Here is a 23,419-nt window from a genome sequence, read left to right as displayed (position 1 = left end):
GATATATTAGTGAGTGATTGAGGGTTTGATTGAATTACCCTAAGGACACACTGACCTGGATGCTGTCCTGTCCTCAGAGAGTTCTCCAAAGAGAGGGAGAAAGCCAAGGCCCGCGGAGACTTCCAGAAGCTGAGAGAGAAACAGCAGCTGGAGGAAGACCTGAAGGGCTACCTGGACTGGATCACCCAGGCTGAGGACATCGACCCAGAGAACGACGAGGAGGGAGACGAGGAAGGCAAGCGCAACCGTAAGTACAGCCCAGCTCGGTTAACGCGGTGAAACACCAGTCAGGTTAAAATCATGTTTATTTGTAACTATGGCAACAAGACCCTATCTGTCTTCCACAATATTCATTGATGGTGTGCAGTATTATGTAACTCCAGGCTTCTCTTCACTGTTAAGCAATGTACTATTTAATGGTCATTGTTTTCATTGTTGTATTGAAGGCTGTCAAACTTTAATAACCACCTTCTCATTTAAGGTTCTGCCCATCCTGTATGTAATGTATTTTGCATTTGAGAAAATCCCCTTTTCCTGAATTTGTAGTGGTTTTCACGTTTATGCTCTAGAATTACACTCTATTTTATAGATAGATAAGCTGTAATGTCCTAGTGTTTCTTAAAAGGGCGTGTTGATTAGAGATGATTGTTAAACTGCATAAAGAACCTGTTTTTTGCATTAAGGTGTTATTGAACCTGCTTTTTATGAATGTTGAATGTAAGCAGTCAACATGGTTAATGTGGTTGATACAATATATACAGAGGGTGGTTTCTGAATGGCAGTGCTGCCATAAGTATCAGCTTTGTGAGACCCACAATGTACAGGTTTTGTTGAGACGGGGTCACAGATGTGGAGATTCAGCTCTGTGGTAATTTTTGAGGCCATTGTTTTGTGGTTATAGCAACTATGCAGTGACCGTTAAAATCTGTCAGTGAGTTTCAGCTTGTGACAACCCTTTCCTGATTCAGGTTTTCCTTGTTTAATATATGCCTTCATGATTTTCAACACTGTTCCCCTTGACACAATAAATAATTTTGCCATTTCTTTGACTAACAAACATGCAATTTGCACACAAACCATTTGACCTCAAAATCTGTTAGACCTCTCATGTTGCTTTAGAAATTCACATATTAAAGTATACATTTTAAAATGTCTTTTATAGCAGAAACATATCGGTAATTAGTATTGTCATTAATCTTTAATTTTAGACAAAGTTTTAGTTGCAATTTAGTTACTACAAAATACAAGTCCTTTAGTGTTTAGTATTCAGTTATGTGTGTGTATGTATAATGTTTATTATTCCACTGATAATGGTAAGGACAGTATGAAAAAAAGGGACACATCTCTTATGCAGATCTACAGTCAGAGTACATGGCCACCTGATGGCATGTCAGAGGGCTATAAGCAGAGCTATAAAAAGCCAAATTAACTCTTAGCTGTGTTTTAAACCACTGGGCTGGAAACTCTCTGTGTTGTAGCCCTGAGCTCTTTGACTCAACAATGAGATGAAGTTTTCATGCACCACTGAGAGTCTTCTGTGGATTTAAAGGGCAGAGAGGGCAGTCCTCCGGAAGAATATCAATACCTTAGCATACTGGTGTCACTGCTTCTCTTTCATGTACTCAAACACATGGACACATACACACGCACCAACACACAGATGCATACATGCACACATGCATGCACACATACATGCACGTACATAGTCTACACCACGTAGACAGGTGCACGCTAGGCTGATGAGTAAATTCTTGGAACCTCCATTCAGATGGTTTCCCTGGATTTAATTTGTTCCTTACCCTTTGTGCTTATGAAAAGTGAATCAAGCCAATTTGATGAACAGCATATTTTTATAGATTATGCTGCCATTATGAAAGTTTTTTCCTGTGTGATCTTTATCATGCTGTCAAAAATTTAGCCTTTTTTGTGTTGATTACAAAACAGGTGGTAGGGGAACGTAACAATGTATCATTGTTTATTTGTTAATACACATGTATGAAAGGTAATTGTAGATATCTCAACATTCTTTTTTTAAGAATATCTTAAAACAGCGAGGTGCAAGATTGTTCTTCATCTAAAGGCGCATCCTTACGTATTTCACGGTGTTTCATTCTTTCAAAGGGGAAAGACGTTATTTTTAGCATTATAACTCTCGTCTATCATCTTTAAAGATATATCTTTAAATATATAGAAATGAACTCTGAGTGCGGCATATCTCTTCGCCCTGTCTGAAGAAGGAAATGACAGGATGAATTATATTACCTATGCAGAGTAAAGGCCCTAATCCAAATCCTCTTTATGCAAGCACCACATGACGCAAAGCGGAACCAGGCAAGACTGCCAGTGTGCAGCACAAGGGCTTTCGGAAAGCGGCCTCTCTCCAGCACTCTCTCTCTCTGCCTTGTTTTTAGATCTTTTCATTTTTGCTTCTCAGTCTCCCACAAGCACATTATGAAGACACTTTTGAGGTTCAGTGGCTAGCACTTGTGGCTAGCAATTCCATAATTGTGAATCTTATTCATGCAAAAAACCATACTGATTTGTAATGGTTTTAAAGGAATATTCATATACGTATTCATATTCTTATTAATATGCCCTTATGAAGCTTTATTATACTTGGCAAATCTCCTGTCACCCTGTGGCCTGCAATAAACACAGAATCCCTGGAGCGGATGACATTCAGTGCAGAAGCGGGCCTAATGGCCTGATTAGCTGTAATTTGCTTCGTCATAAAGCGTTCTCAAGTCACCAGATGGATGTCGGAAATAGCTGCGTATGAATAGGTCTGCTGCATCACAGAAAGAATCCTTTTTTGGGTAGGGCTAGGGGAATTGGCAAGGTTTTTAATGGAGTTAGAAATGGATGTCAGCTGCTGACTGAGGTAAGGTCTTTGAGAGCAGATCCATGAGGGGAGAGATGCTTGGGGAAGGGACGTTGCCCATACCCTTGCGGATTTCATCACCTGGTCACGGGCACGCCACGTGCTGTGTCATACTGCCAGACCAAGCCTTGAATTTGCGAGGAGTGTGCCTCATATCATCAGTAAGGCACTGGGGCTAGTTTACTTTACCCTCATGCAGGTCTTGCTCTGAATAGCTGCCCACCTCGCCTCTTGTTCTCACACACAGGAACGATTGTTTGTCTGGCTGAAATATGCTGCTGACTGCTGATAACATTACATTTCAAAATGTATTTTTGTTAAGATTTTCCTTTGAAAATTTTCTCATAAGGTATTTGTCTAAATATTGTTTTTTCTTTAATGTTTTGTTATTGTAAAGCAATTTCTCATGTGACTGCAGGTTATTTCAAACACAAGATTTTAATTAAAGAAGATTCTCATTTTAATTAAAAGAAGAAATATTTCTTAAGAAGGTATGCATATTAAAATTCATATCTTGGAAGAATATACATTTATAAGAAAGATGGAAGTCACTGCTAAATTCTTCTCATAAATATAAACATGTTAAAATAATAGAATAATAATATCACCAGAATTCAAGTTTGACTAAAGACTAAAGACTAAAGGTTTTAAAAGTCAGAGCTAACCGCTTCTCACCCTGCAGCCCTGATGTAAAAGGACTGAAACATGTTTGTGTGGGTGTGAAACCTCTTCCAAAAACATGTTTTCAGTAATTTAGGGAAACACCCCAGCATACAGAGAACTTCCTGATTTCCAGAAAAGACAAGGGGTTTTCTGGACCTTTACATCGCTGTATGCCAGGGTGTAGAAAGAGCCTCCACCTCCACCTTAGAGCAGCCAGAACTTTAATAGTGCAAAGAGTGTGAACAGTGTCGTGGGTCTGTGTCTGCTGTAATAGTAACTGTATACTAACAAATATATTGTAAGTAAATGCTTCTATTTGCATTGTAGCATGCTTGTATAGAGCTACCAGATGTAGTTACTGCCACTAATAGATATCCATCTTCTTCTTCTTGGTTTGTTCAGTGTTGCTTTGTCAGTGTCTTACCTAACCTGCGCTGATAGCTGCTCATTCTTGTCCCATGTTTTCTGCCATATTGCTGCTTCCACCCGCTGTCTGAATGCATGGATTTGCATGCATTTTAACATGAAGGGGTTACTCTGACTGACATAATGGAAAAGAAGAAAGGGAAGTTTGCTTGGTTCAGCCAGTCCTCAGAAACACATGGTAAATTTTGTGCCCTCTCTGTGAGTGTGTGTGTGTGTGTCTGTGCGTATGTGTGTTCCCCAAAGCTTGCACCCTCACTGCTTGCATGCCTGCCCATGCATGCACAAACATCAGCATCTGGTTCTTTTTTTAACTGATTGTTGTATTTTTTATTATTGTATGTTTTTCGTCTGTGTTTGGAAACCTTGGTACGTGGTCACAGGAAAGCAATTGTTTCAACTGAAAGGAAGTGGTTGGATTGCAACGAATGGCTCTAGCAAAGAAATGTTGTTTTGTATTCCCACCTGAACCCGTGTGAGATAAAAGAATAAGGCACACCCAGTCTGTTGTGAGATGTTCAAAGTGTTCTCGCGCACAAAGACACATCTGATGAAAAGGAGGTATTAACATAAACAATAGCGCAATCACAGAGAGATTCATGAAATAGCTCTTATGACAGTTTTCAGAGGAGTGTGGGCGATTGTAACGTTAAAGTAACATCTTTCTCTGTACCAATCATAGAGTGCCAATGTCAGAATCCAGCGGTACCTGTCCTTCCCTATCTCTGATTATATGACAGTTGAATATGTAATAGTGGATATGTTTGTTTCTTTTATCTGGAGCTCAAAAGGTCACATCAGTTGTCAGTGTATTGTCAGGGAGGAAAAAATATGAAGAGAAACTATGTATTGGCATTTCTTTTAAGGTCATTGGTTTGTTCCTTGTGCAATCCATTTGGAAGAGAGAGAGAATACCTCATCATTTATGTTACATTGAGGCAAGACATTTTGCAAGGAGACAAGTCAAATTGCTGTAATGCTTCTTGTAACCTTGGTTCTTGACTCCAGTGGTGGTAACCTGTGGCCTGGCACCAGAATGTGGCCCTCAAAGTGATTTCATTTTAACGGGGGCAGAAGTCTGCTGGAAAACAATCTAGCCCACTTCAGAAACATAACAAATATTTTTTGAAAAATGGCAAAAAACAAAATCATAACTTTCATGATGTCTGGGCTTTCACTCTGTTTTTAAAGCCAGGGGCTTCTTGCATGTCTGCTTCCATATTTCTCGTGTGGCTCTTATGGTCTGTTTGTGCAAACAGAGACCATAAGCGGAGCTCAGTCACAAGGTGCCCATCACTGCTCACCCTGCACAATGGTGAGGGGTCTTATGGGCACAGGGAATATGACAGCTTCCCCCACAAAATGTGACAAGGACAATATTTCCATGCTACACATGGGTGTTGCTAGGCTTTTTAAAAACACTTTTCTCTCTTGCTCATTGGCAATATTGAAGAACATTTTCTTTGGTTATTTTTGTGTGCATGTTTATATTCAGATTAATCAGCGTCGTTTTGCCTTTGTCTTTTGTTTTTTTTCTGTGATTTTCTTTGCTGTGACGCGAAAACCGTTGCACAAAAAAGCACCTAAGTCATTATGAGCTGGATTGGTTTTTCGCCTCTGTCCTGAGAGATGTGAACTTGACGGGTGCGTGTGCTGTTTGTCGGTGCAGCGAGCATGCAGGCCAGCGAGACGGAGTCGGTGAACACGGAGAACGCGAATGGGGAGGACGAGAAAGTGCCCTGCTGCGGCCCTCTCTGGTGAGTCTGCCGAGCAGTGTCACAGAAACGGCATCCCCGTGGCGCACCACACAAGTCAAATGACGCCAAGTCTAAACAAATCCATCATTCCGGAACGCATGTATTTAAATGAAAAAAAAAAGACCCTGAAGTTTTCATTCATCCACGGTCAGATTTAATCGTCCCACGTTCCTGGCAGGGTTTCAGCTGAAGTGTTTACTATTCATGAAGCTCGGCTCTCCTGTTGCTGTCCCTGTCGCGTTATCTGTACCACGGTGATTGCTTTTAACTGTGACATCTCTTGGTTTTACAGTCAAAAAATTACAAAGTCAAAGTTCAGGTCAGTGAATCTGTCTTGGTTGTGTCTGTGTGGTTTTTTATGTAACATCTGTTTTTCAAGTTTTATGTTTGCATGGAAGAACATGCATGGATGTTTTTTTGGAATGAAAAAAAGACTTTTTGTGTGTTTTTGTGTTTCATGTGTGGTGTTGCTGTTTTTCATAAGCACCCCCATCAGGGAAGGGCATTGGAGATAATGAAGCCTATGCGTGTCTGACTCTGTCCTTGACTCTGTCTCTGTTTTTCTGCATTGATTCATAAGGATGCCTCAAATCTACCCATTTAAATGACTTTTTATAGGACTTTGGATTTTATTTAGCTACTCTGCGGACAGGTATTGTGCAACCAGACTCCATCAGAGGCCAGCCAGAGCCAGAGCCTGTTCCACTCTCATCCCATTGGGTTTAGGTACTTTCTGCCCTCAGCAGCTGATCCTGAATCAAAATTAAAATTTTACCCTAAATTAGGGTATTAAAAGGATTAGGACTGGGTGTCCCCAAGATGATCGTAGACCTGCTGTAAAGGGCTAAGTACCTGGGGTCGTATCAGTGTTCTCCTCCGCCAGTCATTCCACAAAGCATCACTTCAGTATCACTTCAGTTCTGTCAAATGTACAGTAAGCACTAGGGGGCGCTGCTGCCACTGTCTGGTGTACAAACAGCAGTCTCAGGGTCTGTTGGGGCCACCATGCAGGAAAAGGAAACCTCGCTCAAAGCCAGACATTCTACAGTACAGCATCACCTGCCCCATCTTGCACCTTCATCCTGTTTCCAATCACAGTTCCAGTGAAAACCCACTTCCTGCCATGCTGCACCTCCTGTGTCACCTCCATCCTGTCCCATTTCCCCGTGCGTGGGTTCAGCTGCAGCGAAAACCCTGCTCTCTGCTGACATCACTCCTCTGTCTTGCAGTCGGCGCTGGCGTCGCTGGAACAGGTTCTGCCGCCGAAAATGCAGGGCAGCCGTGAAATCCGTTTCTTTCTATTGGCTGGTGATCATCCTGGTGTTCCTCAACACGCTGACCATCTCCTCAGAGCACTACAACCAGCCGGACTGGCTCACAGAAGTGCAGGGTGAGGACGAGGGGTGGTCATCCCTGCAGTCCAGATTGGTTGCAGTTAGTAGATTGCTGTGCAGAGGAGATCCTAATATCACATCGTAAGATCACATTGCAATCAGTCTCATTTTCCCCCCAGATGTGGCCAACAAGGTCCTGCTGGCGATGTTCACCTGTGAGATGCTGATTAAGATGTACAGCCTCGGCCTGCAGGCCTACTTTGTCTCCCTCTTCAACCGCTTCGACTGCTTTGTGGTGTGTGGAGGCATCATCGAGACCATCCTGGTGGAGCTGGAGATCATGTCTCCGCTGGGCATCTCTGTGTTCCGCTGTGTCCGCCTGCTAAGAATCTTCAAAGTCACACGGTACGTCTGTCCGTCTGTCTTTCAGAGTAGCTCAAGTGCTGTGTACACTTCAAAAATAATAAACTGATTTTAACTTAATTACTAATTCAGTTATTTTGTTCAGTTTTCTAACGAAAGTACACTTTCAGTTTTAAGTGCACAATTCAAATATACTAAACTCATTTTTGATTTCTTGCTGAACCCCAGTTTGTAGAGTGTACTGTCATTCAGCTGATCGTCCAAGATAAATTACATTGTGCTCAGTTGTCGTAAGCTTCTATACAATAGAAAGCACAAGGACAGAAAGTACAAGGCAAATATAACAAGGCCAAATACAGTGTTTCATCCAAGAATCCAAGAATTCAGGCCTTCACATTTTCATTTCCATCCTGCATGAAGAATGAAAGCATCTCACAGTGAACTTCTGTATATTCAGTTGTGTCCAAATGGAAAAATGGGTTATCACGTTTTGGCCAGCACGTGGCATGGCGTATCCCATCTGCCCTGGCAGACTCTCACAGCTCTCACACCCCCGCCCCCTCTCCTGTGTGCTCCAGCCACTGGGCATCTCTCAGCAACCTGGTGGCCTCCCTGCTCAACTCCATGAAGTCCATCGCCTCCCTGCTGCTCCTGCTCTTCCTCTTCATCATCATCTTCTCGCTGCTGGGCATGCAGCTGTTTGGGGGCAAGTTCAACTTCGACGAGACGCAAACCAAAAGGAGCACCTTCGACAACTTCCCCCAAGCGCTGCTCACTGTGTTTCAGGTAAGTGTATGCTTTGCAATGTAGCACAGCGTTCTAGTAGTTGTGCTCTTTGACACTTAGGCATAGCACCTGCCATAAGTGTGCACCAGTGTGGTTTGGCATACTGTTGTGGGAAGTGATGTAAGCAGTGGACAGGTTTTTGTTGATAATGACTTTACACTAGGGGACCTCGACTGAAGTCCATGAAAGCCGCAGTTTAACAGGATTTACAGTCTTGTTGAGCTGTGTGTTGTGATGTAGATTTTGACAGGCGAAGACTGGAACACTGTCATGTATGACGGCATCATGGCGTATGGCGGCCCATTCTCCACGGGAATGATCGTCTGCGTGTACTTCATAATCCTCTTCATCTGCGGAAACTGTATCCTGTTCCCATTCTCTACTTGTGCTGGGAATATTACTCTATATCAGAAGTCAAGCCCCCTTCCCCAGTCTTGTCTGTCTAAACCCAGATTCACACGCACAGGCTAAGTACAGATACACAAGGCATTTGATTGTCCTTAAGAACCACTCTAAACAGACATCCTGTTAAACGTCTTCTTGGCTATCGCCGTGGACAACCTGGCTGATGCGGAGAGCCTGAACACAGCACAGCAAGAGGAGGCAGAGGAGAAGGAGAGGAGGAAGAGCGGCAGGTAGAGACATGATCTGAGGATCAGTAATTCTCACCAAACCCAGCAGATGCACAAGGGAACGGCTCTGTGTAAGGCACAGAGTGTAGTGCATGAAGGGACGTTATCTGTTAAGAGCGTGACACACCATTGAAAAACACAACCGTGCCTTGAAACCTGAATTTTTTAATGCCGCTTCCTTTTGTTCCTGTCACAGAAGCGGCAGTGTAGACAGAAAGGACGACAGTAGAGGAGAGGGGAGAGAAGGTGACGCCAAGGTAACTGCTCTGTGCCATGCCCATTGCGGTTTGCGTGGATGAATGTATTAAAGGTGAAATTACTGGTTTCATGACAGTCGGCGTACCCCTCTGTTCATTTGTCTCCTGGTGTGCTCAGCAGCTGCACAGTGGACTCTCACATTAGCTTGATTAGTTATTTTGATTAGCAGGCTTCATTATGATGGGGTTAATGTCCCTTTGCAGTTAAAAATATCTCTCCATCCTCTATGTGAATTACATAATGGGGGACAGATTAACGCAACAATGTCTTTTTAAACCTTTCTAAATCTTTGTAGATGTAAAGTACTTAAAACATACTTTCATGCAGAGGCCTCAACTTATTCATTGAAGAACCTCTTTTTATCACATATTCTTGAGTGCAGTAAGGATTTGAATTTACATAATTCTACTGCAGCATGGGTGTTGGGTAACGAAATTATTGTAGCATGTTCAGTCAATTGTTGAGTCAAATAGAAACTTCCTCTCCTGGGTGCAGGTCATGGGAGAGTTGCGGTTGGAAGAAGAGGAGAAAGACCCCTACCCCCCCGGAGATGTTCCAGGTAGAGAGTTGAGGCTGAAATCTATGTTGCTGCAGGTTCTTTTCTGAAGCAGCTTGATTAAGTGTTGGGTGCCCCTTGTGGTGACTTCAGATACTGCACCTTCTCTCTGCAGGAGAGGAGGATGAGGATGAGCCAGAGATTCCAGTTGGACCCCGGCCCCGCAGGCTTTCTGAGCTTAACATTAAGGAAAAGATCACACCCATTCCGGAAGGCAGCGCTTTCTTCATATTCAGCAACACCAACCCGTGAGTGAACAGACATATGCATAAATACACATACGCGCACACACACACACACTCACACTCCCCTAACCATGCCCTCTTCATCTTGTGTTGTCATTGTATTGTCAGAGAGGAAAATGTTGCATGCTATTACTCTTCTTACTTTAAATGTTTTAAAATGCTTCTTACTGTACTGTAGTGTTAAACGCATTTTTTTTTCTGTGGAAATAACGCACAGTTGTACATAGGGGAGACTATGTGCAATTTTGAGGCTACTTGAGTGTCTGCACAGGCTGGGCAGACACTCAAGTAATAGGACTTACAATAGTGTGTAAGAAATATTTGTCCAAATTCTTAAGTAATTAAGACCTCCTTTACTCAGTGAACAGACAGTCTAAATTCAGCAACACAGAGCATGAATCCGTTCTACTAATGTCATGATAAACAGCCAATGGTGTGTATCGCATAATATCTTTTTATTTTGAAGTTGGCATTGTAACAGTATTCCGAAAAGAAAAAAAACATCATAATGTCTTGAGAATTCTTGAAAGTGGACTCCTATTTGTTTTTGTTTTTTTTTTCAGAATTCGGGTTGCGTGTCACAGGCTGATAAACCACCATATTTTCACCAACCTCATCCTGGTCTTCATCATGCTCAGCAGTGTCTCCCTCGCTGCAGAAGATCCCATCCGCAACTTCTCTGCCCGCAACATTGTAAGTGCACCATCCCTCATCTTTCACACGCCGGGCTACTCTTTACAGTGAAGCTAGAGTGACTAGGTAATGGATTTTAAGTTTCGTTTAGTTGGAGCCAAATCTCACAGTAGTTGTAAAAAATGTAGATACGCTTCCTCACACAGTTGATTAGTCATACACTCTGTTTAAGTGTTTATTTCTCCTTTGATTTTGACAGTTTTATGAGTTTATTTTCAATGCAGATTACAAGATGTTATGCTGGAAAGATCTTATTTTAGATCTTTATACAGTACCGGTCAAAAGTTTGGACACACCTGATTAAGATAAGGGGAAACATTCATATCTAAAGACTTATGCTTAAATGCTTGAAATTTGTTTCTTAGACAAATATAAATAGTTAAGTTGATGCCTATGCATGAATTTCTTTCAAAAAATATTTTTTATTTTTAGAAAATATTTTTGGCCACTTTGAAGAAACTAATATATAAAGATAGCTTTCATTTGTTTAACACTTTTTGGTCACTGTATAATTTCATTTGTGTTATTTCATAATTCTGTGTTTACTGTTATTCTAAAATGTGGAAAATAGTAAAAATAAAGAAAAACCCTTCTATGAGTAGGTGTGTCGAAACTTTTGACTGGTACTGTAGTTTACAGGGAGCCTTTCTAGATTATAGATACACCGCTTTCATTTTTAGTTTAGTATGAGATTGGAGATGGATTGCATTAACACAGGGGCTGCTTTTGTCACAGTGCTGAAAACCTGTGGGAAGGGCGTATTTTAAAAAATAATACTTGCAGTCATAACATTGCCAAAGGTGGCCCTGGTACTTTGATCTGAGACACACAGGACTAATGGATTTATTTGCTGTGCAATGCCCTGGTGTTGATTGTTGTTGAGCTGTCTTTATCCCATCTGATACATAGATATCAGAAGTAGATATCACATCACCTTCCAGCATGATGTCAATTGTCTCTTTCTCTGTTTTGTGAATGTCTTTCCTGGACCTTTGTTAAACTTGTATGTTGCTTTTGCAGATACTTGGTTACTTTGACTATGCGTTCACGGCAATCTTTACTGTTGAGATCCTGTTAAAGGTAAATGCCCTGCTCCTTGTCTGTGTGCTGTGATGTGAGTGTTGGTGCAGTAACACTGTAAACCATCTGGTTACCTTCCAGGTCCTAGGCTATGCAGATTATGTCTTCACTACAATGTTTACATTTGAGATCATGTTGAAGGTAACCCCTTTCTGACAACGAGAGTCTTGCTGCATTTTCCTCGTGTGTCACCTGCTGCTCAATGGAACCTGGCTTGCGTTTTTTTTTTTCATTTTACCATAGCACCTCTTTTAAGCCAAAACATGTGCCAAAGCCTGATCAGAAAAAGACTTTAACATAGGTGTAGTTTTACTGACCCAACTAACATTAATATTTGAACAGTGCATTGCACTGGTTTGCTAAATCCTGTTGTTTGACTGAAAAACTAATTTAAAAACCTAAACTAAACACTAACCAACAAACTAGGGATGGGCACGTAAGAACATTTTTGTAAGCGTTTCAAATCTGGAACGTTGGGTGGTTTAAACGCTTAAACGGCACATAACAAAGTTGCATTATTTAGGGTGAACGTTGTCATGAGCTATAGCTAATGATTGGAGTTAACCTGTGGCCTAACCAAAATCCATTCTTCCCTGTCTGTTGATCTTGAAGAGAAGCCTTCAGCTACATAATATTGAATAAAAGCAATTCCTCATTCATGAGGGAAGACTGATCATTTGTTTTTACAAAATAGTTAATGAAATCATAAAAGGTCAGTATGCCTGTGCATGTTTCATAAGAAACATACCGATAAGAGTCCCAATGCATTAACTTCGGTTGATGGGCAGGTATCTTTTGCCATCATTTCTGCTGTCATCTGGCTGACTTTCTTGCTTCTGTGTAGTGGGCAGTGGCCAGTGAGAACACTTACTGCACGGCTATAGGCTGCACCCAATGTCTGGCCCCAAATGTCGCCGTGTTTTAACGAGTGGTTCTGCATCGTTCCCATGCTACTGCCTTTGCGCCTTAAAATCACATTGCATATTGTGCATTAAGAGGACTTTTCCCAGTTTTCGTTAAAATGTTGCCAGACCATACTGGCCCTACTTCCACTCATGTCGCTGTGTAGTGTGTTTGATGTTCAAAACATATTTTTTCAGTGCATGTGTTTGCAAGCAGTCATTGTTAAAGTTACACTGGTAGTTTATTTATTTATTTTTTTTGCAAATTTGTTCAGTATTATTATTTAGTTGTAAAATCCATAATTAGTTTAAATAATACATATTTTAATGCATTAATAATCTGATTATTGCTGTAACATATTTGAGTCATGTCACAAAACTCGGACGCAGAAGATCTGTCGTTTAAATGTTTAAATGTATAAACCAGCCCATCCCTACTACAATCAGGAGCATGCCGTGTTTGAAACGACTGTAGCGGGAAACAAGTTGGAGCTCACATAACACAAATCTGACCGCAGCTGGGTTTTCAGTGTGTTAGTCGAGGTGGGAGGGTCTGAAATCCAACTGCAGTTTAATTATACTCCATGCCCGTTTCATTCAGCTAGTAATAAAAGAGGGAGCAAACCATGTGTCTCTTAGGAATAAAGCATGGGTTACAACGCTTTCCCTTACCCGGTAAGTGCATATAAATGTAACGTGGCTTTTCAGTACAATGGGCAGCTCCATCTCCTCAGTAGACCTGTGTCTCAGCCAGGGAAGAAATACTATCTCCCCCTTCTCTGAGAGGGTAAAGCACAGTCTTACTAAAGAGATTCTGCCCCCCCCATAGTATTTACATGCACTTGTCACCAGAATCCTTTTATGATTATAATTTACTTTGGTTGCTCCTGTTTGTCTTTTTCTCTGCCTGCTGGGTTTGGAGTTTGACCTGTCATTTCTCTTGGATTTTGTCCCCCTTTTTTGTTTTGGAATAGCCTAAATTAGCATAAATTAGTGTCCATGAATGTTGCAGTGAGCTGTTCCTGGTTGCACAGATGTTGTGCTTTGTGGTGGGACGTTTGCATTGAGCAGCACAGTGTGAAATGCAACAGGTTACTACCGCATGCGTGCACAATCCGCTGATATGAGCCCATACTGTATTAGAAATCCTGCCAAAGGGAAGGCTGTATTTCTGAAAGTCTGCACTCTCCTCTAGTTTGTTCTGTCAGATTGAAAGTAGAGGCTGATGTGTATCTGTATGGAGAATAGCGAAAGCACCCTGATCTCTGCCTGTCATCTTCTGCCTTTCAGATGACTGCATTTGGGGCTTTCCTCCACAAAGGTGCTTTCTGCAGAAACTACTTCAACCTTTTGGACCTGCTGGTAGTGGGAGTCTCGCTGGTATCTTTCGGCATTCAGTGAGTACCACAAATCCCCACTGCAGACTCTATGAATGGCATGACTTCATCCAGAGGACTGTTATAAATATCTGGAGACCAAATAATTGATGAAAATGGAAAGGTATTCAGTTGTGTGGGAATATTGAGGTCAATGAAAGGCTGGGATTAAAAGTATGTTGTGCATGAAAGTCATTATTTTGTGGCCAGCTTTGTGCATAGAGTGTCTATGTGTGTGCAGGGCGAGGCTGGTTGTGACTCGCTGTGACTGTTTTTGGTCCCTAGGTCATCAGCAATCTCAGTGGTGAAGATTTTGAGAGTCCTGCGAGTGCTCAGGCCCCTGAGGGCCATCAACCGGGCCAAGGGCCTCAAGGTGCCTATTTTCATCATCTCTTCCCTTTGCTGTTCTTCATTATCTTTCTTCCTCCTTCCTCCCCTTTGTTAAGTCCTCCTCATCATCTCACCCCTTCACTTCCACCCATGTCTTATCCATTTCCCATCATCTCGACAGGTCCCTTATCTCTGTCTGACCTTCCTGCCTGACCCCACCTCTTTGGTCATCTAATGTTATGCCCTGCTCTGTATCACATACGATTCACTCAGAACCCTGACTCCTGACCCCATCAATGCATGCAATGCTCCCCCCCCCCCCCCCCCCCACTTCTGTTCTCCTAACCCGTGATCCTCAGTCTCTCTCTCTCTACTGTTCTCCTAACCCCTGATCCTCAGTCTGTCTCTCTCTGCTGTTCTCCTAACCCGTGATCCTGCTCTGTCTCTATCTACTGTTCTCCTAACCCGTGATCCTCAGTCTCTCTCTCTCTACTGTTCTCCTAACCCCTGATCCTCAGTCTGTCTCTCTCTGCTGTTCTCCTAACCCGTGATCCTGCTCTGTCTCTATCTACTGTTCTCCTAACCCGTGATCCTCAGTCTGTCTCTCTCTACTGTCCTCCCCGACCCCCGACCCCTGACACTGCTCTGTCTCTGTAATGTTTTTCCATGACTCTTGTTCACTTTCTCCAGTGCTCCCCCCACCCACCCCATGATCCATGTGTATTGTCTCTCTATCATCTTATATCAACCTGTGACCTCTGACACCTGATCCTTGCTCTCTCTGATTTTCTCTCCGCAGCACGTGGTTCAGTGTGTGTTTGTGGCCATCAGGACTATCGGGAACATCATGATTGTCACCACACTGCTGCAGTTCATGTTTGCCTGCATTGGAGTTCAGCTATTTAAGGTCACAGCTCTGATACTCTCGCATCCTGATACAGATCTCATTGTATTTCCTGTCTGTCTGAATCTCTTGTTTACTGTTGCCTTTGTCATGTAATCAGATTTCTGTCTTTTACAATTAGAAAATTCATACTTTGATTTCTGTCTTTTACAGTTTGAAAATTCATACTTTTATGCCCACAAAGGTCAAGTGTTTGAGCAGTTTGCTGAATGTAGAAAAGAAAAAAGCTATTACTGTACATACCATTGTAATACAGACATTTTCATTTCAAAATCCTCTAGCATACCACATAAATAGAAACACTGTAATAGAAACATATACAGTTATGTGCAAATAATTATATTTTTACGTTCAAATAGACTTAAATAGACAAACAGACAACAGTAGTTTATGAGGATACTGTGCGAGTATATGGGAAATGTATGCGTGTGTATTCTGTGAAAGCTTGAATCACATCGATTAGTTTGGTCTGCCAAAAAAGCAAAGACTAATAATAAAGTAATAGTGATTGCAAAGCACACGGATGTCATGATCATCATGTGGATCTGCTGATTAGCTGTGTTGGCTCTTACAGGGGAAGTTCTACCGCTGCACAGATGAGGCCAAGTCCAGTCCTGAGGAATGCAAGTGAGTTGGATTTTTACAGAATCAACACACCCATCACAAATGCTCTAAAGTGCTGTTTAAAACTGGAAAGGGCTAGTCTTGTCCTCATGAAAATGTAATGAAAGCATGAGCATATTCCTTTTAGGCTGGACTATCAAACTGTCAGACAAAGCAATACATAGTCCCAGCGATTTCTATGTTGGTGTTTGATTATACTGTTAGGGCGATACTCTGTAGTGTTACAAGCAGGAAAAAGAGATGAGATATCATCCAGAAGCTTGCACATAGGAGTTGGAGCTCATTTTATCTAAGCAGCATTCCCTCTGGATCTATATAGGAATAGAGGGGAAAAAAGGACTGTAGTGTTCGCCCATCTTGAAATAGTCTGTTATTGTTCTTGAGTGCTTCACGTGATGACACATTATCACAGCAGATACTGGTGTATAATTTATTACTGTGCTCCACTTTCACTCTCTTACTCAAAGCGTTTTTTGGCAAATCACATGCTTAAAGCAAATGACACACGTTTAAATGGAGTAACCAAGCTCACCCTGTGGCCGTTCCCTGTCTGTCCTGCAGAGGGACATATATCCTGTACAAGGATGGGGACGTCATGCTGCCAACCGTCAGAGAGCGGGTGTGGTACAACAGCGACTTCAACTTCGACAACGTCCTGATGGCCATGATGGCTCTCTTCACCGTGTCCACCTTTGAAGGCTGGCCAACGTAAGAGTCCTGACACTGCATGTTCTAGTCTGGACTGTGTCTTTAGCTGACAGTGGTCGGGAGTCCATAGGAGGAGAGGGACATAATTTGTCGCTGTGCTGGTGTGGGGTTATGGGTTATGTTGGCTGGGGCTCTTATCACACCTCTTTTCTGCACCTTCTAGCAACCTGTTAGGCACCTTTCATCTGCTCAAGCTGATTTCAGTAAGAGTTGCTTCCAAAATATCAGCTGATCAGCCCACTTCACACACCTGATCTTTATGTTATCTACACACTGGCCAGTGCTGTATATACACTCATCAGCCACAAGGATTTTAGGAGCTCAGTGTTACTCCTCTGTGGTGCAGGTGAATGGTTGGTGGGGAAACACACAGCCCAGCACCTGCTACCTTCTGACGATTAAACAGCAATCCTCTTTTTCCCAGAGGATATGCCATTCCACATTAGAGGAATGACTACAAATCAACTCTGTATTTTCCTCTCTCTCATTAGAATGCCCTGCTTGCTTCTGTTCCTCGGTCCTCTCTATGTGTCCCCTCTCTCCACACACCAAAGGGGTCTGTCCCTCTGTCTAAACACCAGGACTCTGACTCACGCTGTTTAAACGCCAGGACTCATTGTCCCTCTGTCTAAATGACAGGGTTCTGTGTCGCTTTCTGTAAATATCAGGATTCTGTTTTGCTCTGTCTAAACCCCACAACTGTGTCACTCTGTCTTAGAGCGAGAGCATAGTTTCACTCTATAAACACCAGGACTCTGTGTCCCTATGTCTAAATATCAGGAATTTATGTCCCTCTATGTAACTATATGTGGCCCTCTGTTCTCTCATGTCTCTGTGTACCCTGTGTCTCACAGACTGCTGTATAAGGCCATTGACTCCAACCGAGAGAACATGGGCCCCATCTACAACTACCGTGTGGAGATCTCCATCTTCTTCATCATCTACATCATCATCATCGCCTTCTTCATGATGAACATCTTCGTGGGTTTTGTCATTGTCACCTTCCAGGAGCAGGGAGAGAAAGAGTACAAGAACTGCGAGCTGGACAAAAACCAGGTCAGTGCCTTCTTCACCAGTCTCACAGCAGACTGCTCAGTGTCAAGGTAAAAAAATGTGGGTAGAACACTACCCATTTGGCTTTGGACCTCATCACTCATCTCTGGGTTTGTGATTCTACCATGAAAATCCTCAGAAAATGTCAATTACAGCATATGGGCAGTAAGTCACAGAAATATTCACTCTAGATGCAGTTGGAAATATTGATATTTAATGCGATTCCTGTGACATCCCATGACATGTAATTATCAACCAGATTCTGCCACTGATATGATATGGTAGTAACAACAGGGTAAAATTGACAATTTAAGCTTGTTGTCAAGATATCATTATAACAAGAGAATCTTGCAGTAAGACTCTGAACAGGTACCAATAAATAAGACAGAGCTACTACAAACCGATGTTGATGTCAGATGTCTTGGAACAAAGGTATAGACTCAGAGACAGTCTGGTAAGCAAAGTAAAGGTGTTTGACTTAGTGATTCGAATGCTCTGCATGCTTGCCGACAACTGGCAGGTGGACATATTAGGGAATTAGGTTTCGATTTTTCTTGTTCACAACCTGCTTATAGAATATGGGTTTTGCCTTTACCAGACCAAGGCAAGCTTGTTACATCACAGACAATTACAGTTACGCAAGCTAGTATGTGGAAGCTGATAGGGTGCAGCAAGATCCTTCTCCTTGAGAAATTTTCATTACATATTTCAGCGAAACATGGGTTACATTGTATGCATGTATTTGAAATTTCATGGGAAGCTCTTAAATCAGCTGGATTCCTCACCCCTAGAAAATAGTTGTAGTCTAGTCTTGGTGAGTAATTTAGCATTTATTGGTAGGGTTCCCTAAAATGCCGCAAGAGTTTTTTATATTAAGTACCTTCAAGCACCAGCAGAGGGAGCTAAACATATATGAACTTACTCCTTTTTTCTGACCCATTTTCCTGCCAGAGTTCAGGGCGTGTTTTCCTGGGAAACAGAACAGGGTGCTCATTCTGTTATGCCTCTGTGAAGTGTCTCATCTTAGTGCAGACACACTGATCATTCCTGCAGTTCCTGTTTCACAAACCTTTTCACATCCTCACAATATCTGAGTTGTGGTTGAACCCTGGAGTCTTCACAGAAGTGCTCTCATAGCTCATTACAGAACAAAGAACTGTTTGTGTTTTCAAAAATTTACTGTTAAGGATGCTATACTGAAGAAACGGATTGCTGCTGTCTTGAGATACCACTGTTTCTTTCATGTGATGTTAAGTAATTGCTGTGTGTTCTTACCACCGTGTTCATATGTGTGTATGACTGTGTTTACAATTAACAGTGTGGTTGGGGTGTGTGTGTGTGTGTGTATGTGTGTGTGTGTGTGTGTGTGTGTGTGTGTGTGTGTGCGCGCGTGCGTGTATGCCTGTTCTGGAATGATCGATTGTGGGCATAATTGGAAGAGGTGTTTGTGTTTGCGTGTGTACCTGCTTGAATTGGAAAATCTGGTTAGGGACATTGGTGGAGTGTGTGTCTGTTTGTTTTTCTTGAGATTGGTTAGGGTGTGTGCGTGAGTGTTCTAACTGTTTCCTCTTCTCTTCAGCGGCAGTGTGTGGAGTATGCCCTGAAGGCACGGCCTCTACGTAGGTATATTCCTAAGAATCCCTACCAGTACAAGTTCTGGTATGTGGTTAACTCCACGGGCTTTGAGTACATCATGTTCGTACTCATCATACTCAACACACTGTGCCTGGCTATACAGGTGAGCCAACGCCCATCATCTCTTCCATTCCCAAAACAAATGATCGAGAAATAAATGCCTTGCCAGTGTCTTAACTTGCTACCATTTTTAGTTATACCTTATCACTTACTCTCACAATTTCTCAATTTCCTGACATGCTAGCAGATAACATGTCAAATAAACACTATCAGCTAATGTCACCACTATCACTCAGTCCATCTAAGTCGAAAACAGTCTTGCTCATTCTCTGTGTCGCATTCACTATCGTTCCATCTCTCACAAGCCGTGCTGGTTCTCTCCCTGTAGCACTATGGCCAGTCCCCTCTGTTTAACTACGCCATGGACATCCTCAACATGGTCTTCACTGGGGTCTTCACTGTGGAAATGCTCCTCAAATTAATTGCCTTCAAACCGAGGGTAGGTTGTCCCTTTGCTCATACTGGGCACTGGTTCTGACAAGCAGATGGCAAGCTGTAGTACCTTACAGTGTTTTCAATGCCACATAATAAATGTTTTTTCATCTTACACACTTATTTGATATTATTTTGTTTTTTAGACAGAAAACACAACAGCTGGAGTGGTCCAAAGCATTGCCTGCAAAAATTTGCCACTTTATTAATGAAAAAAAAAACAGAATAACATCAAAATATTTAAAGTTCACAGATCTTATCTTGTTTTTTGGTGATGGTGTAGTGTTTTCTTATAAAAAAACATGCAAAAATGCTTGAACAGACATGGTGTAAATTCTCAAAACTCCCCAGCCAGGTCACTTTCATTATGAGTGTCTTCACAAACCCTTCAAACCATAATCGATTCACCAGTATACATATGCATATAACGTTTTACAACAGATACATCTGAAGAAAAGTGAAAGGCAGGTAGCAAGAGAATCTGGTTGGCTTGGAGAGGACAGAAGCTGCCCGATTGACTAACTGGATGCAGTGACTTGTCCATTTTTTTCCATCCCCTGATTTTCCCCTTTTGCTTGACTTTTCACCCCTTCAAGACCTGCATGCTGTGGAAACAAGCCCTTCCTTGCAAGTTCCTGCAAGAAATGAGAGAAATGACTGCTTTGCTTGCTTCTTTAAAACATTTTAATGTATGCACTTTCATTGCAGAGATATAACCTATACAAACAGGAATTGCACACTACCTGCAGGATTTATGTATATTACTCTGTATTGTTACCCTGCAACAGTTATCCTTTTGTTCAGTAGCTTGTTCAGTAAGCTGCGTAGAAAGGAATGTGCATTTTCACTTCGGAATGCCATACTGCAGTGTAGCAAAAATGTATATTTTCAATGTTAGCGATGGACACTTTCAAGCTGCGTGTCCATTCAGAATGTATTCTTTGCATGTGAGAATTGGAATTTGCATTCAGGAGTGTAGCTCTGCCCAGCATGCATGAGAGGAGATTTCTTTTCCTTCTTCCAGTGCCAGAGTATTCCTGTTTTATCTGTATGACCTTTCCGTTAACCCCCCATGGCACCTACACTGCTTTATTCAGGGTTATTTTGCCGACGCCTGGAACGTGTTTGATGCCCTGGTGGTTATTGGCAGCGTAGTAGACATCATTCTCAGTGAGATAGATGTGAGTATGCCCCGCCCCTGCTGCGCCCTGCCCTGCCCTGCCTTTTCGTTCTACTTTTCCCCTATCCTGGACAAGTCACTGGTCTGGAACTTTCCTGTCTTCGCTCTGCAACTCACTCAGTGGGTGTTCTGCACCATCACGGGTTGCCATGCCCCGAGGCTGTGTAGCACTGCACCTATGAGAGAGTCCTCACCTATGACTGACCAAAACTAGTAGCTGCTCACTGCTACTATTGCTAACAGGTGCAGTGCTGTGTGACCATGACTTACCTGCACTATTGTTGATGATGTTTGCAGTTATTTTAGTGCTTGCAGTCATCATGGTGGGACATCGGTCTCATTAAGTCAGATAAAAGTTTTGGGTTTGTTTAGAAGAATAATGTGGTCATTTTGGCCCCTCTCACAGATGCAGTGCCACTCAGCTTTACTGAGGCTTTCTGGCTGTGATTATTCATGTGCTAACTCGTAACCTCTCCATTTCTCTTTTTCTCTGCTTTCCTTTCCTTCTCTCTTCTCTGCACCTGGCCGCTTGTGTTAACAGCACTATTTTGCTGATGCATGGAACACTTTTGATGCCTTAATTGTTGTTGGTAGCGTCGTTGACATTGCTATCACCGAAATCAATGTAAGTAATCATTTTTGCAGCCTTTGATATGGTTTCCCCTCTGAAATAGATGTCTTGCAATAATGTGCTGATCAGCCACATGGTTATATCAGTGTTTCAGATCATCCTGCCAACATCCGATGCTTAGGTAGCTGAGTCTCTGCATCTGTACCACATAATTGTTCAGTAGCAATATTTGTTACATACATTTTGAAATATGAAATCTTAAATAAATCAAAATACATGTTGACATAAAACTCATGTCGTTTAGTTGCTTAAAAATTGTTTCATGTCAATAATATGCAGTATGCAGTACTAGACTTTTTCCCTTTAGAATTCAGTTTTATTGCAAGACTAACTTTTGCTGCAATGTGTAATGATTGGTATGGTGGGAGGTGCATTGTAGCTGCAGATATGTGGCTTAGTATCAGTTCATTTTTCTTTTCAGAACTGAGGATCAAGGTAGAAACAATCATACTTTGCCCCCCTCCCCAAACACACACACACACACACAGCCACATAAATAGGGGGTATCTATTTTTGTCAGTAATGAGAATATCTTCAGAAAAAAAATGTGACATTGCTTTTTTGGTTCCCATATTGTTTTTCTGTTGCACATTGTTTTTGTTGTATGTAAGGTATGTACCAGTTACTGTGAAAGCGTCATTAAAGAGTATATTAGGTAATATTTTTGATCAGCTGAAAATTTGAGCAAGTACTTCTTCTAATTTCTCACGAAATTTTATTACCATAGATTTACATTATTTATTTATGAATGTGTGCAAAACTTTTCACATCAGTTCTGACCATATCTCTGACTTTTGATAATACAGAGTTAGAACCTTTTGTAAGAGCATGACCACTTGTTTTCTGTTTTTGTCAGTTCTGAGCACAGTTGTGTGGCCTGACTGACTCTCATTAAACTCTTGTTAGTTCATGGATCTGTTAGTCACTGGGTTTATGCCAGTGCTGCCAGATCAGCCAACCTGTGCACCTTTTATTTTATGATACCATGTTTTATATATGTATATAGCGGGAAACTCGTTCTCACGGATTTCATGGTCCTGCTGGGTATTTCCTGAGAAGAGACTTACGTGGACTCGAGTCTACCATGGATGTGTGTTGTTCAGCCCTATAGACATCTTTTTGATATGAATAACGGCATTCAGCACAAGAGTGCATGTAGTAAAAGAGTAGAGTATGTGTGTGGTGGTTGTAGCTGCTACAGTGAAGGGAATTTTATGCTCCTTGTCGAAAGTGGTAGGCTCTACAGATGAGGCGCTAAAGTGAGCATGGGCGTTTGCATATAAGCATACAGATTTAGCAAGCCACAGATACAGACCGCAGGATGCGGGCAGCCATTCTGTCAGTATATCTGATGATCAATGCACCGATTCCGATTTGAATAGCTCAGTCTAATTATTAACAAAGTGAACTTGTAAACCTGAATAAACCATAGCTTCTTACAGACACTGAGATGTAACTACTATAGTTCACTAGACATACTGTCTGTAGGTTTTGGGGAAATGAAAGGCTTTATGAAACAACTTCCATCAGTTGGTGGATGTGGATTTGTCTCTGTGTGTACCAGCACCTGGCAGTGCCTGCTGCGCTGGTATTTGCTCTGGTGGCCTGGCCTCTAGCTTCCCACTGCCCGGTTATTGACACCTGGCATCTCTCCAGTCTCCAGTCCCTCTCTACTGCAAGGACAGATGGTCCACATCCTGTCTGCTTATGAATTGTGGTTGCTGTCAGTCTCTTGCAGACTGAAATTATGCAGCAAAAACGAATGGGCAGTTTTTTCAGTGGTGCTTAGGGCAGATGCAGGGCGATACTGGGATATAGAACATTAGTATATATTGTCTCACACTATAGATTAATATATCTAAACTATAGTACAATATATTTAGACTGTCTGCTGAAAGAAAATGGATAATTAT

At 42.0% G+C, this 23,419-nt stretch overlaps 1 protein-coding gene across 1 annotated transcript in view; it reads left to right on the top strand.

Moving 5' to 3' along the window:
* The window catches only part of LOC118780521 (voltage-dependent L-type calcium channel subunit alpha-1D-like), an 84,059-nt gene that overhangs the window by 41,090 nt on the left and 19,550 nt on the right, over positions 1-23,419 (top strand). Inside the window, exons 9-30 of the mRNA XM_036533061.1 lie at positions 78-247; positions 5,637-5,724; positions 6,017-6,043; positions 6,954-7,114; positions 7,238-7,463; positions 8,000-8,207; positions 8,448-8,568; positions 8,728-8,842; positions 9,036-9,096; positions 9,593-9,656; positions 9,769-9,901; positions 10,462-10,591; positions 11,612-11,671; positions 13,864-13,970; positions 14,235-14,322; positions 15,079-15,186; positions 15,758-15,810; positions 16,369-16,515; positions 17,370-17,571; positions 19,148-19,306; positions 19,592-19,702; positions 21,417-21,500. Of these exons, the coding sequence (XP_036388954.1) occupies positions 78-247; positions 5,637-5,724; positions 6,017-6,043; positions 6,954-7,114; positions 7,238-7,463; positions 8,000-8,207; positions 8,448-8,568; positions 8,728-8,842; positions 9,036-9,096; positions 9,593-9,656; positions 9,769-9,901; positions 10,462-10,591; positions 11,612-11,671; positions 13,864-13,970; positions 14,235-14,322; positions 15,079-15,186; positions 15,758-15,810; positions 16,369-16,515; positions 17,370-17,571; positions 19,148-19,306; positions 19,592-19,702; positions 21,417-21,500 (2,623 nt within the window). The remainder of the gene's footprint in view (positions 1-77; positions 248-5,636; positions 5,725-6,016; positions 6,044-6,953; positions 7,115-7,237; positions 7,464-7,999; positions 8,208-8,447; positions 8,569-8,727; positions 8,843-9,035; positions 9,097-9,592; positions 9,657-9,768; positions 9,902-10,461; positions 10,592-11,611; positions 11,672-13,863; positions 13,971-14,234; positions 14,323-15,078; positions 15,187-15,757; positions 15,811-16,368; positions 16,516-17,369; positions 17,572-19,147; positions 19,307-19,591; positions 19,703-21,416; positions 21,501-23,419) is intronic.

This window comes from Megalops cyprinoides, chromosome 7, assembly GCF_013368585.1.
Source record: "Megalops cyprinoides isolate fMegCyp1 chromosome 7, fMegCyp1.pri, whole genome shotgun sequence".
Taxonomy (NCBI): Eukaryota; Metazoa; Chordata; class Actinopteri; order Elopiformes; family Megalopidae; genus Megalops; species Megalops cyprinoides.
Note: the sequence above shows the minus strand (reverse complement) of the source record. Positions and strands in the feature narration are given on the sequence as shown.